The sequence below is a fragment of the Scyliorhinus canicula genome, chromosome 2, assembly GCF_902713615.1.
Source record: "Scyliorhinus canicula chromosome 2, sScyCan1.1, whole genome shotgun sequence".
Lineage (NCBI taxonomy): Eukaryota > Metazoa > Chordata > Chondrichthyes > Carcharhiniformes > Scyliorhinidae > Scyliorhinus > Scyliorhinus canicula.
The window spans coordinates 47,367,749-47,387,149 of NC_052147.1; the positions used below are offsets into that span (position 1 = coordinate 47,367,749).

The following is a 19,401-nucleotide window of genomic DNA, read 5'->3' on the forward strand; positions in this document are numbered from 1 at the left end:
AAGGTGGAAGATGGGATGTAGATCAAGCCAGCTGTTTTGTCCTGGATAGTGTCAGGCTGCTTGAATGTTGTTGGAAGTTGCACTCATCCAGGCAAGGACAGAGTATTCCATCAATGCCTAGTTTGTGCCTTGTAGATAGTCAGGAAACTAGTTACCTGGTGTAGAATTCCCAGCCTTTCGCCTGTTTGTATTGTCGCTCTATTTCTAAGGCCGGTCTAGTTATGTTTCCGTTCAGTGGTAAAATCTAGGATGTTGATAGTGGAGAATTCAGCAAAGCTAATGCCTTTGAAAATCAAAGAGATTAATGTCAAGGCGAGTTAGTTCAATTCTCTCTTGTTGAAGGTGACCATTGCCTGGCATTTGTGCGGTGAAAATGTTACTTGTTATTTAACAGCCAAGCCTGAATATTGTCCAGGCTTTTTCTACATTTGGATATGGGCTGCTTAAGTATCTGAAAAGTTGTAAATTAAAATGAACACTGTGCAATAATCGGTGAACATTGCCACTTCTGACTTTATCTTGGAGGGGCAACTGAAGACGGATGAGCCTCGGACACTACCCTGAGGAACTCCTGCCAGGATGTCCTGGGGCTGAGACAAACTAATAACCACAAACATCATCCTTTTGTGCTAGGCATGTCTCTAACCAGTGGAATATTTTCATTGTTTCCCATTGACTTCAGTTTTGCTGAGGCTGCTTGATTCCACATTTGGTCAAATGCTGCCTTGATGTCAAATCAGTCATTCTCACTTCAGCTTTGGAATTCACTTCTCTTGTCCATGTTCGGACCAATGCTGTAATGAGGCCTGGAGCCAAATGGCTGGGGTGAAACCCAAACTGAGCATGTCAGACTGTGTCAGACGCCTATTTATCGACTACAGCTCAGCCTTCAACACCATTATTCCTACGAAACATCTCCAAACTCCATGGCCTGGGGCTCGGCTCCTCCCTCTGCGACTGGATCCTGAACTTTCTAATCCACAGGCCACAATCAGCAAGAATAGGCAACAACGCCTCCTCCACAATCCTCCTCAACACCGGTGCCCCACAAGGCTGTGTCCTCAGCCCCCTACTTGTACACCTATGACTGTGGCCAAATTACCCTCCAACTCGATTTTCAAATTTGCTGATGACACCACCGTAGTGAGTCGGATCTCAAACAATGACGAGACAGAGTACAGGAATGAGATAGAGAATCTGGTGAACTGGTGCAATGACAATCATCTCTCCTTCAATGTCAACAAACCGAAGGAGATTGTCATCGACTTTAGGAAGCGTAGTGGAGAACAATGGGAATGAAGTAGAAAGAGTTTTTAGGTGTCCAGATCACCAACAACCTGTCCTGGTCCCCACATGCTAACACTACAGTTAAGAAAGCCCACCAACGACTCTACCTTCTTGGAAGACTAAGGAAATTTGGCATGTCAGCTGTGACTCTCTCCAACTTTTACAGATGCACGAAAGAAAGCATTCTTTGATGAATCACAGCTTGGTATGTAGCCTGCTCTGCCCAACCCATCACACAGACCATTCTCCCATCTATTGACTCTGTCTACAATTCCCGCTGCCTCAGAAAGGCAGCCAGCATAATTAAGGACCCCATAAACCCCAGACATACCCATTTCCACCTTCTTCCATCAGGAAAAAGATACAAAAGTTTGAGGTCACGTATCAACCGACTCAAGAACAGCTTTTTCCCTGCTGCCATCAGACTTTTGAATGGACCTACCTCGTATTAAGTTGATCTTTTCGCTACACCCTGGCTATGACTGTAATGTTGCGTCCTGTAGTCTCTCCTTCCTTCCCTATGTAAGGTATGCGTTGTCTGTATAGTATGCAAGAAACAATACTTTTCCTGTGTACTAATACATGTGACAATAATAAATCAAATCAAAAATCAAATCCTTCAACAGGTTGCTTCTAAGTAAGTGCCTCATGATAACATTTTAAAAATAAATTTTGAGTACCCAATCCATTTTTATTTCCCATTAAGGGGCAATTTAGCGTGGTCAATCTACCTACCCTGCACATCTTTGGGTTGTGGGGGTGAGACCCACAAAGACACGGGTAGAATGTGCAAACTCCACACAGACAGTGACCCAGGGCCAGGATGGAACTAGGGTCCTCGACAGCATGAGGCAGCAGTGCTAACCACTGTGCCACCGTGCTGCCCTAAACCTTATGATAACATTATCAGTAACACCTTCCATTTCCTTAATGATTGAGATTAAGTTGATGGGGTGATAATTGGCTGGATTAGAATCTTCCTGCTTTTTGTAGACCCCTATACCGGGGCAATTTTCCACATTGTCAGGTCCATGCCAATGTTGTGTATATATCACATATTACAAAGATAAAGCTTTTGTAGGTAGATGTGGATGAATGATTCTATTCAGCCCATATAGCTCCATCTTCTGGAGAAAACTACAATCCCAAATTACAGCTTCTAACTGCCTTTTGATTGATTCCAAAAGTTTTTTTCCTCCATTACTCTACTTGAAAGACCACTCCCAAAGTGACAGAACTTGCCTGTCATTTAGTTTGCATGTATATCCCCAAGTCCTGCGGTTGCAGTGTAGAGTGAAACAGTTTTCAGATTGGCTTAATTTATTCCATTTGTATTTCATGTACTTTTAGAATCATAGAATTTACAGTGCAGAAGGAGGCCATTCGGCTCATCGAGTCTGCACCAGCCCTTGGAAAGAGCACCCCACTTAAGCCCACGCCTCCACCCTATCCCTGTAACCCCTAACCAAACCCAACCTTTTGGGACACTAAGGGCAATTTATCATGGCCAATCCACCTAACCTGCACATCTTTGGACTGTGGGAGGAAACCAGAGCACCCGGAGGAAACCCACGCAGACACTGGGAGAGCGTGCAGACTCCACGCAGACAGTGACCCAGCTGGAAATCAAAACTAGGGGCCTGGAGCTGCGAAGCAACTGTGCTAACCACTGTGCTGCCATGCTGCCCATGGTTGCCTCTTTTTAACACAAAGGAGAATCTACATTTTTCTAATTTTCATTTCTTAGCCGATTAACACTAGGATCACTAGGTGCAGTTCTTTGGACTGTATTCAGGTTTTGGATGTTTCCAGAGTAATTTTCCTCCTGCTGCCACCTTCTTCCCATTTATCCCGAGAAACGTTACGGGTCCCTCGGCCCAACCATTTTATATGGATTGTTATGTTCCAGTAACTGGAAATCCCGTGTGTCCACCTTGTTGCCATGCCTTTTAACCTCTATTTATCTTAAAGTAGCCATATAACCCGTTAAATGTTGACTAGGTCTTTGCTTTAGTCTAATTCCAGTCGTACGTCTCACAGCTTTATTACACTGTCTGTAAAAATGTTCCTCTAGCTGCTGTTCCAAATTCCTTACCTATATTCCCCCTCTTGTTCTCATTTTGTCAATCACTGGAAGCAATCTGTTTCTATCTACCCTGTTCTATACCTTCATGATTTTAAATAACTCTATCACCTTACCCCTTATATCAAACAACAGCAATAAAATGTGCATGCTGGGAAAGCTAGCAGAAAGGCGGAGGAAACTCCCGCCTGGTGTTGTGACATAATATGTACACCAGGTGGCGCTCAAAAAGCATAGGTTGACATCTAAAGCTACAGGGGTAAGGGCAAGGGTTACATTTTACACATTTAATCTCCCCACCCAACAGCAGATTTTATGGTCATCATTTCATAACATCAAATGTTTATTATCTCCCTTCTACTCCACCACAGAGAATATGTAGTGACTCTGAAGCAGGGCAATGCTGTATCTGTCGGCAAAGTGGAAGAGACATTGAACAATGTTGTACGAGGTCTCAATGAAATTCTCGTGGAAGATATTCTGAAGGTATGTTGGGAACAGGGTTCTCAAATATTTCATACGTCAATAAAATGCTGCTACTGCATTGGAAATTTTATTTTCTAGCTTTGTTTTAAGAAGATCGTGGCAAGGAAATGGCTTCTCGGCAATGACGATTTTAATCTGTTAATAAACAATGCTGAAACGTATTGTGAAGAGCTCAAGAAAATGAAACAAGCCAACTACCAGGTATATTTTTTACATTTCAAATATCAAACACTTCATCTATCGAATGTTGTAAAAAGAATGACCATTAGAAATAAGTGAAAATTAATTATCTCTGTTTAAATAAAAGGTCCTGATATCTGATATCCACTTTCAATTCGTTAAAGAGTACATCACACAAATCATGAAACAGCAGATTTACTGCAAATCATCTAGACAACGTGATGCAGCAGCAATTAAGGTTAGGGAAGAATTGGGAGCAATAAATAAGATGTACGAAGAACGCGTAAGTAAATATAAAACTACTTGATGTTTGTTTTTATTGTTGAGATTTCGCTGAAAGATTTTATGCACCAATTGACACACTTCAGTCCCATCTTCCCCTGGCGAGCTAAAGCCTCTTCAAACATGATTCATCCACCATATACAAGCCAGTTTAAGTCTCATCTTTGTTTTCTTTTCAAAAGATGAACTCCCCTTCAGAGCGCCTACCAGTCATAAATATAGCAGTGACCATGTCTGTCATATATTCATGTACTTTGCATCCTCTTTGCATGCTGAACGCCTTTTTCCTTATCTAAAATATCTTTGCAATGTCTATTACTGTACTTGGCAGTTTCAAAATATCCTCATGTCAACATTCGGCCATTATTCAGCCATTGGACTAAACAATGGTTCACTACACAATTTGGTTCTCAATGTTTGATATTTACATTGGCTAAATGCTTTATTAGTCCCGTGATGAACATAAATGGACTGCTATTGAAGATGCAGCATGATAGTATGCTAATAATTTTGCTACAAATGAAATTACATTCTCTCAAACTGGGTAGTTGAACGCCATGCATGTAACCTCCATTCCTCTGCCTTTGTGGGTAAAAGCAGTCTCTTTCTCTGGTTCTTTACATAAATAGGTATGATGACCATAGATTATGAAGTAATTGATAAGAATAGAATATAGAACATACAGTGCAGAAGGAGGCCATTCAGCCCATCGAGTCTGCACCGACCCACTTAAGCCCTCACTTCCACCCGATCCCCGTAACCCAATAACCCCTCCTAACCCTTTTGGTCACTAAGGGCAATTTATCATGGCCAGTCCACCTAACCTGCACGGCTTTGGACTGTGGGAGGAAACTGGAGCACCCAGAGGAAACCCACGCAGACACAGGGAGAACGTGCAGACTCCGCACAGACAATGAGCCAGCGGGGAATCGAACTTGAGACCCTGGCGCCGTGAAGCCACAGTGCTATCCACTTGTGCTACCGTGTTGCCCTCAGATAAAGCACAGATAAAAGTGCTTTAAAGGACCTAATCTGCATCTAGTTCACATATTCATTCTTCCTTCTAAACTCTAGCCTTAATTAAAGTTTGCTAATTATCTCTCTGCAATTGTTCCTTTAATTGTTCCTTTAATTTTAAAAATGAAATGGTTCCTAAATTTAGCAAACCCCAATGAAAGGTGTAGTTTACAATATTTTTTTTGTTTGGGGAATCCCCTGGAAATATTAACAAGCTTTTGGAGAACCCAGCAAATATTCCAAAGACATCTGTTTGAAATTCCAAAAGGCAACAATCGGAAATTACGGATATCATTGCTGATTTTACAATACAATGACAGAAAAAGTTGTTAGGAAGTAGACAAGTGTGTAAATTGGACCCGGAGTAAAATAACATGTTTTGGAAATGGATTAGCCAGCTAAAAAGCATAGTAATCAAGTGGTTATTTCTGGTAAAAAGCTAGTTCTAAAAATACAGATATTTGTCATGTTGATTCGGGAATATATAAATTACTGGCTTGTAAATTCTGGTGTTTCTGGTGTCATCAGTAGCTACGTAATAGAAGGCAAATTTTTTTAAATGTTTAAAATTTTAGGTAATGAATGTATGAACTAAACCTCTCCTCCTTTCAGGGCAGTACTGCTTCGTGGCTTTTTCTAGTAACTCAAGATTTGTCTGATTTTATTGGTTCAAATAAAAATGAACTTGAGACAAAACTGAACACCTTGTATATGGACTATCCAGATATTAGGTAAATTGGTCTGCTTAGAACTGAACCATTTATCAAATTAGCTTATAAGACTTGTTAAAGGCTTTTATTTGATTTATCTATCTTTAGCTCTCCCAACATGGAAATTTGTGAGCTAAATTTAGACGCCTGTTTGATTCCTGGACCTTGGAATTAGTTTTAAACCATAGAATTTGTTGTCATAATTTACAATGACTTTTGCTAATGAACACTTAATCATAAATACGTGCATGTCGATAAGGTTTCATAATGTCTTCTCCCTGTCCTCTGGTTGCTATCTCTGCATTTAATATCTGTAATTTAGCTGAAACATGTATCTTCTTGGCTACTGTGCTGAACATGAGCCCAATACATTTATCTCTCTTTATTCTTTCATGGGGTGTGGACATCACTGGCTATCCCTTGCCCTTGGGAAGGTGAGCTGCCCTCATGAACTGCTGCAGTCCACCCAATATAGGTACACCCAAAAAGCTGTGAGGAAGAGAAAGCAAAAAGAAAATGCTGGAAAATCTCAGCAGGTCTGGCAGCATCTGTAAGGAGAGAAAATAACTAACGTTTCGAGTCCAGATGACCCTTTGTCAAAGCTAAAGACAGAGAAAGTGAGAAATATTTATACTGTGGAGTAAGAATGAAAGTTGAGTCATAGCCACAGAAACCCAGGGAAGCTGGTTGCTAATAGCCACAGAAAGCAAGGGGAAAGAGTGCTAATGGCAGTCCCCAGAGAGGTCAAAAGGTGTGAAAGGCCAAACTGCAGAGAAACTAACATCAGAGGGCAAACTGTGATGGATGTAGATGTGGGGAGGGGAAGGGGGAAGCAAAGGGAAGAAAGAGTAATGAAAGGCGGATAAGATGGGGGGGGGGGTGAATATATATAAAGATCTTGTTAAATACCTTGTCCAACACTAAGGGAGAAATGGAAAGCAGTGAAGGTGTATAGTGGGGGAGGGACAGATGGAAATCCTGTCAGAGAGAAGAGCGGTACTTCTTCAGGGTAGGAATTCCTGCTCGTTCGGAAGTCCTGCTTGTTAGGAATAGAGTTTCAGGTTTTGATCCAACAACAATTAAGGAATGATGATATAGTCCCACATCAGGATGGTATGAGGCTTGGAGATGAACTTGCACGTGGTGGTGTTCCTAGGCATCTTCTGCCCATATCCTTCTGGATGGTAGAATTCTTGGGAAGGTTCTTGGTGAGTTTCTGAAGTGTGTCTTGCAGATGGTACACACTGTTGGCACTGTGCGTCAGTGGTGGAGGGAGTGAATGTTTAAGGTGGTGAATGGTGTGCCAGTCATGCGGATTCCTTAGTCCTGGGCGGTGTTGAGCTTCTTGAATGTTGTTGGAGCTGCACTCATCCAGGTAAATGGAGAGTAATCTATTATCCTCCTGACAGGAGACTTGTAGACGGTGGACAGGCTTTGTACTTGTGTGGTGGAAACCTTGCTACTTATCAGCCCAGGTATGAATGTTGTCCAGGTCTTGCCACACATGGATATGGACTGCTTCAGTACCTGAGGAGTCATGAATGATATTGAACATCGCGCAATCATCAGCTTCTGACCTTTATGATGAAGGCAAGGCCATTGAGGAAGCAGGTGAAAATGGTTGTGCCTTGGATGCTACCGTCAGGTGATTGCCCTTCAATAACCACATTCATCTTCCTCTGTTGGGTCTGACTCCACAGTTTTCTCCCTGATTCCTATTGACTTCAGTTTTGCGAAGTCCCCTTGATGCTACACTCGATCAAATACTGTCCGGATGTCACAGGCAGCAAAGGTTCTCTCCTCACCTCTTAGTTTAGCTCTTTGATCCATGTTTGGACCAAGGGTATAATGAGCTCAGGAGCTGATTGGCCCTGGCAAACCCAACTGAGCCTCAAGGAGCAGCTTTTGCTAAGTAAATACCACTTGGTAGCACTGTCGACATTCCCTTCCATAATTTTGCTGATGACTGAGAGTAAACTGACGGAGTGGTAATCGGTTGGTTTGAATTTTCCCTGCTCTTTGTGGACAGAGCATGTCTAGACAATTTCCTACACTGCCAGTTATACTTATACTTTGCTAAGGATGCAGCTATTTCTGGAGTGGAGGTTTTTCGTACTACGTCAGAATGTCATCAAGACCCATAGTTTTTGCAGTATACAATACCTTCAACTGTTTCATGCTATCATACGGAGTGAATCACTTGGCTGAAACTGGCATCTGTGTTGGTGGAGGCCACAGGAGCAGGTTGAGATGGATCATCACTTGGGTCACTGCCTGTGCGGAGTATGCATGTTCTCCCTGTGTTTGCGTGGGTTTCATCCGGGTTCCCTGGGTTCTTCCCACAGTCCAAAGATGAGCAAAGTGAGGTGGATCGGCCATGATAAATTGCCCTTAGTGACCAAAAAGATTGGGTGGGGTTAGTGAGTTGCGGGGATAGGGTAGAGGTGTGGGCTAAAGTAGGGTGCTCTTTCCAAGGGCCGGTGCAGACTAGATGGGCCGAATGGCCTCTTTCTGCACTGTAAATTCTACGATTCACTTCTGGCTGAAGATGGTTGCAAATGCATTAATTGGCTGGGATCCCCCATCATTGAAGATGGGGATATCTGTGGAGTCATCTCCTCTTAGTTGGTTACTTGGCCACGCCATCCATGACTAAATGTGGCAGGACTACAGAGCTTAGATCTGATCCATTGGTTGTGGGATTGATAGCTCTATCTATCGCATGCCTCTTGTGCTGTTTGGCACGCAAATAATCCTACGTTGTAACTTCACAACACATTCATTTTTAGATGTGCTGCTCCTGGCATCCTCTCCTGCATTCTTCATTGAACCAGGATTGATCCCCTGGCTTGATCGTAATGATAGAGTGGGGGTTATGCCAGGCCATGAGGTTACAGATTGCGGCTGAACACAATTCTGTTGTTGCTAATGGCCCACAGTGCCTCTTGGATGCCCAGTTTTGAGTTGCGAGATCTGTTCTGAATATATTCACTTTGGCATGGTGGCAATGCCATACAACACGTGTGAAGACATGATAAATCTCTGCAAGATCAGTGTGGTCACTCCTATTAACACTGTCATGAACAGATGAATCTGTAGGTTGGTAAGGAGAGGGTCAAGTAGGTTTTTCTCTCTTATTGGTTCTCTCACCAACTGCAACAGATCCAGTCTAGCAGTTTTGTCCTTTAGGACTCTAACAGCTCGATCAGTAATGGTGTGACTGAACTATAATGTGTTCTATGCCCTTGCCACCCTTCCAACTGGTGTTCAACATCAGCTGAGAGGGCAGGGGCAATTGGTAGTAATCAGAAGGAGGTTTGCCCATATTTGATCTGAAGCCATGAGGCTTAATGGGGTCCTGGGTTCACCCGGGGATACTCCATTCAAATTGTAAACCACCATGTTGGCATCTCTGGTGGGTGTGTACTGCTAGCGGGGTAGAACCTCCCAGACATAGGGCGCGATTCTCCGCTCCCGCGGAGAATCGCGGAAGCCGCCGTGAAAGAGGCCATCTTTCACGACGGCCTCGGAGCCAGCTCCCGGCACACTATTCTCTCTCTCACTCCCCCCCCCCCCCCCTTCCCCCCAAAGCGAGGCTAGGAGCGGGGCTCCGGGTGTCTCGGTGGCACGGCCTTGACGCTGTTGTCAAGGCTGTGTGCCGAGAATGACGCGCGGCTGGCACCTATATGACATCAGCCGCGCATGCGCAGGTTGGGCGGCTCCAACCCGCGCATGCACGGATGATGTCATCGTGCAGACGGTACGTATCCGCGCATGCGCGGTGCCGTCTTTCCCCTCAGCTGCCCCGCAAGACGTGGCGGCTTGATCTTGCGGGGCGGCGGAGGGAAAATAGTGCGTCCAATTGGGCGCTGGCCCGACGATCGGTGGGCACCAATCGTCGGCCTGTCCCCTCCTGAGCACAGTCGTGGTGCTCTTGGCCCTGTCGGGCGCCAGAAGCCCAGCGACCAGGTGTGGTTGCCGCCATTGTGAAACGGTCGTGAATGGCCGGCCGCACGGCCCATCAGGCTCGGAGAATCGGCGGTCACCGTAAAAAAAAAAAACGGCGAGTGACGATTCGGGGGGGGGGGGGGGGGGGAGAATCGCTGGGGGCGCCAAGGGGGCGTAAGAAATGTCAGGGGGTCCTCCCGCGATTCTCTCAGGCCACGTGGGGAGCGGAGATTTCCGCCCATAGTGTCTCGGATATTGCCTGCAAGGTATGATTATGGCAAGTTGTTGTTTGATGTCCTACTTTTGGCACAAGTCCCCAGATGATACGAAGGAAGACTTTGCAGGGCCAAAAGGGCTGGGTTTGCCATGGTAGCACATCGAGTTTCATTCCTTATTGATTTATCTGTACCAGTTTGATACAACTGAGGGTCTCTCTAGGCCATTTCAAGAGTCAACCACAGTGCTGTGAGTTTGGAGACATATTTAAGCCAGACCAGATAAGGACAGCAGAATTTCCTTCCATTAAGATCATTAGTGAACTAAATGTTTTTTACAATAATGGGTTCAGTTTATTAATTGAGTTTAAATTCCACCAGCTGCCATGATCTCCAAGCATTTTCCTGGGCCTCTGGATTACTAGTCCAGTCACATTACCACTGCGCCACTGGCCTCTCTTTTGATTTGTCCTTACTCTCACTCATCTCTCCTCCTCTCGGGTATTCACTCCACCCAATTCCTATCCACTCCACCTTAGCTTCCTTTGCTCCTACTGCCATTGTTTGAACCGTTGCTCTCCATACCTATATATAGTGCTACATGCTAATTTCAACCAAACTTTTTTAATTAATTTTTTTGATCACCATAGTTTATGTATACATTCTTCTAATATTTCGTGTACCCTCTAATTTACAGTAAAGAACATGTTTCAGCCCTTCTTTATTTCCGTGGGATCGCAAGAGGGAAACAGAAAAGCAACTTAATGAAATATTTCAACCAACTGGAGAAAGATTCGGAAGGCTCAGTAACAGAAGCCCGCCATGTGCTTTTTGATCAAATTGTTGTCACTGGACCAGTGAAATGCATGCCTTCATTTACTTGAAGTCAAAATTGCATTCATAAATTTAATGGATTGATCTCAAATACTCGAAGCATCCTTGGACATAATGTTATAATGTAAGATACTTCCAATATATAATGGTAAAATAATTACTTTTGCCATTTGCAATGTAATACAATTCTTAAATCAGCACTTTTTTGAAACTTTGAAAATCTCCTAATATGCCTATTGTCTTGTTAGGGAAACTAAGGTAGTTTTAAGGGATTTATATTTGTATTGGTAAATATTAAAAATAAAGTATAGTTTTAACTGGGTTTAATTTAATATTTCTAAGCCTGGAAGGGTAAAACATATAGTTAGATTCATGCTGGATGCAGGGGGGTTGGTTTCAGTTCCAACTGTGATTCTGTTGTGTTTAGAGAGGATTATGGCATGAAGAATAAATAGGACTAACGGCGATTGTTTCGCAACCAGACGCTAGCAGAAGGATTTTTAAAAAAAGTTTTAGTTCCAGCTGAATTTGTGGGCAGTTGCAGGCAGGTCACTGGGGAGTTCTGCCAGGAGAATCTGGACAGGACAAGGAAGTTGCAAAAATGCAAGCTTCCTAAGGAACAAGATGCAGTCAAGATAACCAGGGAGTTGGGACAGAAAGAATGTTCAAGATCACTGGAGTTAAGTGAACAGAGACCAAGGTATTGTTCAGGAGAATTAAAGGAAGAGTAAACAAAGTGTTCTGAGCTAGAGACAACTGTAGTAACCAGACTTAAAGTGGAACAGCAGCCTTCAAAGGTAAACAAATGTCTGATGCTATTTTAATCCAGTCTGGGAATCGAGAATTAAAGCAATTGTGAGCAGTTTGCACAGTAGTCAAGACAAAGAAATTCAAAAGTGGTTGGTGTAAAATCATGGTCTGGATTCACTGTTACAAGTGGAGCTGAAGCTTTGTTTAAAAATGCCATTTGGAAATCCTGGTCTGGAATTTAGAATGCAAACCATTAAGGGAAAGCATCATTATGAGAGGCGATTTTAAAGCATGCTTTGAGGACTGGGGTTTGGAAACTCTCATGTGACAATCATCTATGGGGATTCTAAGGAGGCATCCACAAACATTCAAATGGAGTTCGGAGTGGATAGTGTAATTGACCACATCATCTCGTCTGCTTAAAAGGCACTTTGTGTTAATTAGACAATTGTGGATTAAGATGTACTTTGTAATCCGTGTTAATCCTAAAACCTGTGTGTAATGGTTAAGCAAAAGGGGCGGGTTTATTGCATCATAATCCAATTTTTTTCCTGTTTACTAAATGTCTTTTCCCTTGTTGAAACAAATTAGCGGTTCTGTGATTGTTCCTCCAGATTTTATGAAAAGAAAATAAAAGTTATGGTTTTTTTGAGCCAGGCTTCCATTCTCGGATTTTCCCATTCAGTTCCAACATCAATTGGGATTGTAACATACCCACACACTATTTGTAATTGGTCTTAAAGCCTTATAGAATCAGCGCCAGTTACGTGCCCGCGTGGTCGACGCGGCGCCGATTGGGGGCCATTGAAAAGAGACAGTGTCTGCAGAGAAAGTAGGTACAAACAAAATTACAGCCGTGCACTGGCTATGTCCTACTTTTGTTCATGTTCCCTAAGGCTTCCTGAAACACATCTTCCCAAATCTCCAAGTGCTTCAAATCTTTTTCGGAGAAAATACATATTCCCAGTTCAGATCTGTATTAATGTTGCTGCCCTTCCTGGATGCTCAAAATACGAGGTGTCTCCTCCTTTAAAAATAATCTAGACCATTTTTGATCCAATATTAAGTGCACTAGCTGAGAGAAAAATGGTGTTAGCCGAGAAACAGGTACTTCTGTGGAGAAATAAAATCCAAGAAAACCTTGGATTGGATTGGATTGGATTTGTTTTTGTTGTCACGTGTACCGAGGTACAGTGAAAAGTATTTTTCTGCAAGCAGCTCAACAAATCATTCAGTACATGGGAAGAAAAGGGAATTAAACAAAATTCAAGAAAATACATAATAGGGCAACACAAGATATACAATGTAACTACATAAGCATTTACATTGGATGAAGCATACAGGGTGTAGTATTAATGAGGTCAGTCAATAAGAGGGTCATTTAGGAGTCTGGTGACAGTGGGGAAGAAGCTGTTTTTGAGCCTGTTCGTACGTGTTCTCAGACTTCTGTATCTCCTGCCCGATGGAAGAAGTTGAAAAAGTGAGTAAGCCGGGTGGGAGGGATCCTTGATTATGCTGCCCGCTTTCCTCCGGCAGCGGGAGGTGTAGATGGAGTCCATGGATGGGAGGCAGGTTTGTGTGATGGACTGGGCGGTATTCACGACTCTCTGAAGTTCCTTGCGGTCCTGGGCCGAGCAGTTGCCATACCAGGCTGTGATGCAGCCTGATAGGATGCTTTCTATAGTGCATCTGTAAAATCTGGTAAGGGTTAATGTGGACATGCCGAATTTCCTTAGTTTCCTGAGGAAGTATAGGCGCTGTTGTGCTTTCTTGGTGATAGCGTCGACATGAGTGGACCAGGACAGATTTTTGGTCATGTGCACTGACGGAACCATCAATTCAGCGAACACGTGTAGTTGGATCTGAACAGAGGCTTTAATACACTTACAACAGAGCCAGCCTATTCATCGTTGAACTCCAGATGACTGCAGGCTGGCTCTGAGGCACTGATCTTTATACATCGGTCCCAGGGGGAGGAGTCCTGGGCGGAGCCAAGGGAGGAGCCCAGTACAAACACTCGCGTAATCCCAGAGCGACTCCCCCTGGTGGTCGGATAGTGCAACTGCACTTACAATGGTGGATAGTGAACATGTATACACGGAGTTATATTGGCAACTATATACAGCATTGATCTTACAACGGGTAGATAACGAACATATATGCATGGAGTGATAGTGGCAACTATATATAGTGTGAATCACATTCACCACATTCACTCCCTGTTAAAAAAATCAAGTCCAGTGGGGGTGATGGCTCAAAGAGTCAGTCTGTCCGGTGGACGAATTGTCCGTTTTGATCTGCGGAGCACCAGGGTTGCAGCCTTTTGCGGTGGCTGGGTGGGCGTCGAGGTCTGGTACCAAGGGGTACGGTTGCCGGCTCCGGGGCGAGTCTTGTCCGAGCCTCATACACCTCCTGGTCGAATGGAGACTGGGGGCGCGAGGGGCGGGCTGGTGCTGCCGCTCGGGATGGGTGGGGTGAGCTCGCAGAATCGGGGGAGCAAGGGGGCGGCCGCATAGGGAATGGGGAAAGGAGTTCCTCAGTGTGGGTAGATGGGGGGTTGGATCCAGCGGGTGCCAGGTCCCGGAGGGATACTGTGTCCCGGCGACCATCCGGGAACTCAACAAATGCGTACTGTGGGTTGGAATGAAGCAGGCGCACCTTTTCAACAATGGGGTCGGTTTTGTGCGCCCTGACGTGCTTCCTTAGGAGAACCGGGCCTGGAGTCCTCAGCCACGCGGGAAGTGAGACCCCTGTGGTAGTGCCCCTGGAAAAAATGAAGAGCTGCTCGTAGGGGGTTTGGTTGGTAGCTGTACACAGGAGGGATGTAATTGCATGGAGCGTGTCAGGGAGGACTTCCTGCCATTGGGAAACTTGGAGCATTCTGGACCCGAGGGTCAGTAGGACGGTCTTCCAGACCGTCGCGTTCTCCCTCTCCACCTGTCCGTTCCCCCTGGGGTTGTAGCTGGTAGTCCTGCTCGAGGTGATGCCCTTGTCGAGCAGGTACTGACGCAGCTCGTCACTCATAAAGGACGCACCCCGGTCGCTGTTCACGTAGCTGGGGAAACCGAACAGGGTGAAGACACTATGCAGGGCCCTAATGACTGTGTGGGAGGTCATATCGGGGCATGGGATGGCGAAGGGGAATCGGGAGAACTCGTCAATAATAAGGAAGTAAATGTTTTTGTTAGTGGAGGGGAGTGGCCCTTTGAAATCGATCGCAAGGCGTTCAAAAGGCCTACAGGCCTTGACCAGGTGGGCCCTGTCTGGTCTATAGACATGCAGTTTGCACTCCGCACAGATCGGGCCGTCCCTGGTGACTGCTTTTACCTCCTCGTTGGAGAAAGGCAGGTTTCGGGCTCTGATGTAGTGGACGAGCCGAGTGACCCCTGGGTGGCAGAGGTCATCGTGGATGGCTTTTAGGCGGCTGATTTGCGCGCTGGCGCATGTCCCGCGGGATAGGGCATCCGAGGGCTTATTAAGCTTCCCCGGTCGATATTTGATATCGTAATTGTAGGTGGAGAGTTCAATCCTCGACCGAAGAATTTTGTCATTTTTAATTTTGCCCCTTTGCGAGTTGTCGAACATGAAGGCGACCGACCGTTGGTCGGTAATGAGGGTGAACCTCCTACCTGCGAGGTAGTGCCTCCAGTGTCGGATAGCCTCCACGATGGTTTGTGCTTCCTTCTCAACTGAGGAGTGTCGGAGTTCTGAAGCGGATAGGGTACGGGAGAAAAATGCAACGGGCCGCCCTGCTTGGTTTAAAGTGGCTGCTAGCGCTACCTCTGAGGCGTCGCTCTCAACCTGAAAGGGAGTGGATTCATCCACCGCCCGCATGGCTGCTTTGGCGATGTTGTCCCTGATGCAGCTGAAGGCCTGGCGTGCCTCAGCAGACAGGGGAAATAGTGTGACCTTGAAGAGTGGGCGGGCTTTGTCCGCATATTGGGGGACCCACTGGGCGTAGTACGAAAAGAGCCCCAAGCACCGTTTGAGGGCCTTGGGGCCATGGGGGAGGGGGAGTTCTAAGAACGGTCCGGGTCTGGGCCCAGGACTCCATTCTCCACGACGTAGCCGAGGATGGCTAGTCTGTTTATGCGGAACACGCATTTCTCCTTGTTATATGTAAGGTTTAACTTTTGGGCCGTCTGGAGAAAACGGTGGAGGTTGGCGTCGTGGTCCTGCTGGTCATGGCCGCAGATGGTAACATTATCCAGATACGGAAACGTGGGCCGCAGCCCGTACTGGTCTACCATTCGGTCCATTGCTCGTTGGAACACCAAAACCCCGTTAGTGACGCCGAAGGGAACCCGGAGGAAATGGAAGAGGCGGCCATCAGCCTCGAACGCCGTGTAGTGGCGGTCCTCCGGGCGGATTGGGAGCTGGTGGTATGCAGACTTCAGATCCACTGTGGAAAATACCCGATATTGGGCGATCTGGTTTACCATGTCTGCAATTCTGGGGAGGGGATACGCGTCTAGGAGCATAAAGCGATTGATGGTCTGGCTATAATCGATGACCATGCGGAATTTTCCCCCGGTCTTGACGACCACCACCTGAGCTCTCCAGGGACTGTTACTGGCCTCTATGATCCCCTCACTGAGCAGCCTTCGGACCTCCGTTCTGATAAATACCCTATCCTGCAGGCTGTACCGCCTGCTGCGGGTGGCTACCGGTTTGCAATCCGGGGTGAGGTTGCCGAAGAGAGGAGGGGGGGCGATGCGCAGCGTGGCGAGGCTGCAGATAGTGAGTGGGGGCAGGGGCCCGCCGAAGCTGAGGGTGAGACCCTTGAGATTACATTGGAAATCCAAGCCTAAGAGGAGTGTTGCGCAGAGGTCGGGCAAGACATACAGTTTAAATTTGGAAGAGCTAGCGCCTCAAATCATTAGCGTTGCTGTAGTGCGGCCTTGGATTTGGATGGAATGGGAGCCCAAAGCGAGGGCGATAGTTTGGTTGACGGGATAAATAGGGAGGGAACAGCGTCTTACCAGCTCTGGGTGTATGAAGCTCTCTGTGCTCCCGGAGTCGAAGAGGCACGACGTGTTGTACCCGTTGATCTGGACCTCCGCATCGAATTTCTCAGATGCTTGGGGCGAGATTGGTCGAGGGTGACCAATTGAATTGCGGGCCGCGTGGTGGGTGCCCGGGGAAGTCGAATTCTTCCGATCGGGCGTCCTGTCGAGTAGATGCCGCTGCGTTCTGGCGAGCTTGATGCAGGAACACTGCGCTGAGTTGCGGGCCATGTGGTGACTGCCCGGGGAGGTAGTACTCCTCCGATGAGCTATTTGAGTCTGGGGATGCAGCTAGGGCCCGTAGATTGCACGTGGAGGGTGGTGATGAAGATGGCGTCCAAGATGGCGGACCCCATGAATCGCATGTGGCCAGCCGCATGGTGGAGGTTTGCCAAGATGGCGGCCCCCATGGATCGCACGTGGTGGGAGGGGGCGGAGCCTGAGCGTAGGCTGCAGCGTTTCGGGCCCCGCGGGCCTGCTGGTGCTGGGGGCGATGTTTTTGGACTGTTGGGGTGTTGAGGGCTGGGGCCCTTCTGCCGAGGCACACTCTAGCATAGTGGCCTTTCTTCCCGCAGCTGCTGCAGGTCGCGGATCGGGCTGAGCAGTGCTACCGTGGGTGCTGGCTTTGTCCACAGAAGTAGCAGGCTGGAGCAGTTGAATAACTGGTTTGGGGAGCTGAATAGTGGAAGGCTGGAGCCGTTGAATAACTGGTTTGGCGAGCTGAGTAGCTGGCTGGGGGAGCTGAGTAATTATCTGGAGCAGCTGGATAGCTTGAGGGCAGCACGGTAGCATTGTGGATAGCACAATGGCTTCACAGCGCCAGGGTCCCAGGTTCGATTCCGGCTTGGGTCACTGTCTGTGCGGAGTCTGCACATCCTCCCCGTGTGTGTGTGGGTTTCCTCCGGGTGCTCCGGTTTCCTCCCACAGTCCAAAGATGTGCAGGTTAGGTGGATTGGCCATGATAAATTGCCCTTAGTGTCCAAAATTGCCTTTAGTGTTGGGTGGGGTTACTGGGTTATTGGGATAGGGGGAGGTGTTGACCTTGGGTAGTGTGCTCTTTCCAAGAGCCGGTGCAGACTTGATGGGCCGAATGGCTTCCTTCTGCACTGTAAATTCTATGATTCTCGTTGACTGGGACAGTAGGACCGGCTGTGGCAGCGCGATAGCTGGGGGGCCTTGCAGCACAGGCTTGGGGGGTCCTCAGGTCGGGGGCCCATGCGGGGTTAGCGGGGTCCGAGGGAAACGAGTTGAGGCTGCGGAAGGAAACTTCCATTGTGATAGCAGCCTCTACGGTAGTCTCTAAGCCCTGGGCCCCATTTTTTAATAGTCTCTGGCGTATATAGTTAGATCGAAGGCCTGCTACAAAAACGTCCCGCACAGCAAGCTCCCTATGTTCGGCCGCGGTTACAGCCTGGGAATTGCAGTCATTTGAGAGATTGTTCAACTCACGTGCAAATTCAGCTAAAGTTTCAGTAGACCGTTGTCGGCGAGTCGTGAACACGTGGCGGGCAAAGACCTCGTTCATGGGCCTAATATACATTTTGTCCAAAATCGCCAGCGCTGCAGTGTAGGAACCAGCTGGATTTAGTTGTGTCAAGATTCTGTGGCTCACCCTCGCGTGCAGTAGGCTGAGCTTTTGTTCCTCCGTAGTTTCAGCGGTGCTGATCTCAGCCAGGTAGGCCTTAAAACATTTCAGCCAGTGGCAGAAGGTTTCTTTCGCCTCTGCATCCTGCGGTTCGAGTTCTAGACGTCCTGGTTTTAGAGCGGATTCCATGCTTTACTTCGGCAGCTTCTTAAGTGTATTAAATTGATGGAACCATCAATTCAGCGAACACGTGTAGTTGGATCTGAACAGAGGCTTTAATACACTTACAACAGAACCAGCCTATTCGTCGTTGAACTCCAGATGAACTGCAGGCTGGCTCTAAGGCACTGATCTTTATACATCGGTCCCAGGGGGAGGAGTCCTGGGCGGAGCCAAGGGAGGAGCCCAGTACAAACTCTCGTGTAGTCCCAGAGAACTCCCCCTGGTGGTCGGATAGTGCAACTGCACTTACAATGGTGGATAGTGAACATATATACACGGAGTTATATTGGCAACTATATACAGCATTGATCTTACAACGGGTAGATAACGAACATATATACATGGAGTGATATTGGCAACTATATATAGTGTGAATCACATTCACCACATGCACCGCTAGGAATTTGAAACTGCTAACCATCTCCACCTTGGCCCCGTTGATGCTGACAGGCGTGTGTACAGTACTTTGCTTCCTGAAGTCAATGACCAGCTCTTTAGTTTTGCTGGCATTGAGGGAGAGATTGTTGTCGTTACACCACTCCACCAGGTTCTCTATCTCCCTCCTGTATTCTGACTCGTCTTTATTCAAGATCCGGCCCACTATGGTTGTATCATCAGCAAACTTGTAGATAGAGTTGGAACCAAGTTTTGCCACGCAGTCGTGTGTGTACAGGGAGTAGAGTAGAGGGCTAAGTACGCAGCCTTGCGGGGCACCGGTATTGAGGACTATTGTGGAGGAGGTGTTGGTGTTCATTCTTACTGATTGTGGTCTGTTGGTCAGAACATCGAGGATCCA

The 19,401-nt window shown here is 46.7% G+C and overlaps 1 protein-coding gene across 2 annotated transcripts in view; it reads left to right on the forward strand.

Moving 5' to 3' along the window:
* Window positions 1-12,444, forward strand: part of LOC119953290 (exocyst complex component 3-like) — a 60,821-nt gene extending 48,377 nt beyond the window's left edge. For both annotated transcript variants that reach the window (XM_038777392.1, XM_038777402.1), the window contains 5 exons: window positions 3,742-3,856; window positions 3,935-4,057; window positions 4,164-4,319; window positions 5,948-6,066; window positions 10,906-12,444. In XM_038777392.1, the coding sequence (XP_038633320.1) occupies window positions 3,742-3,856; window positions 3,935-4,057; window positions 4,164-4,319; window positions 5,948-6,066; window positions 10,906-11,092 (700 nt within the window). In that variant the 3' untranslated portion in view covers window positions 11,093-12,444. The remainder of the gene's footprint in view (window positions 1-3,741; window positions 3,857-3,934; window positions 4,058-4,163; window positions 4,320-5,947; window positions 6,067-10,905) is intronic.
* The last annotated feature ends 6,957 nt before the right edge of the window (window positions 12,445-19,401 follow it).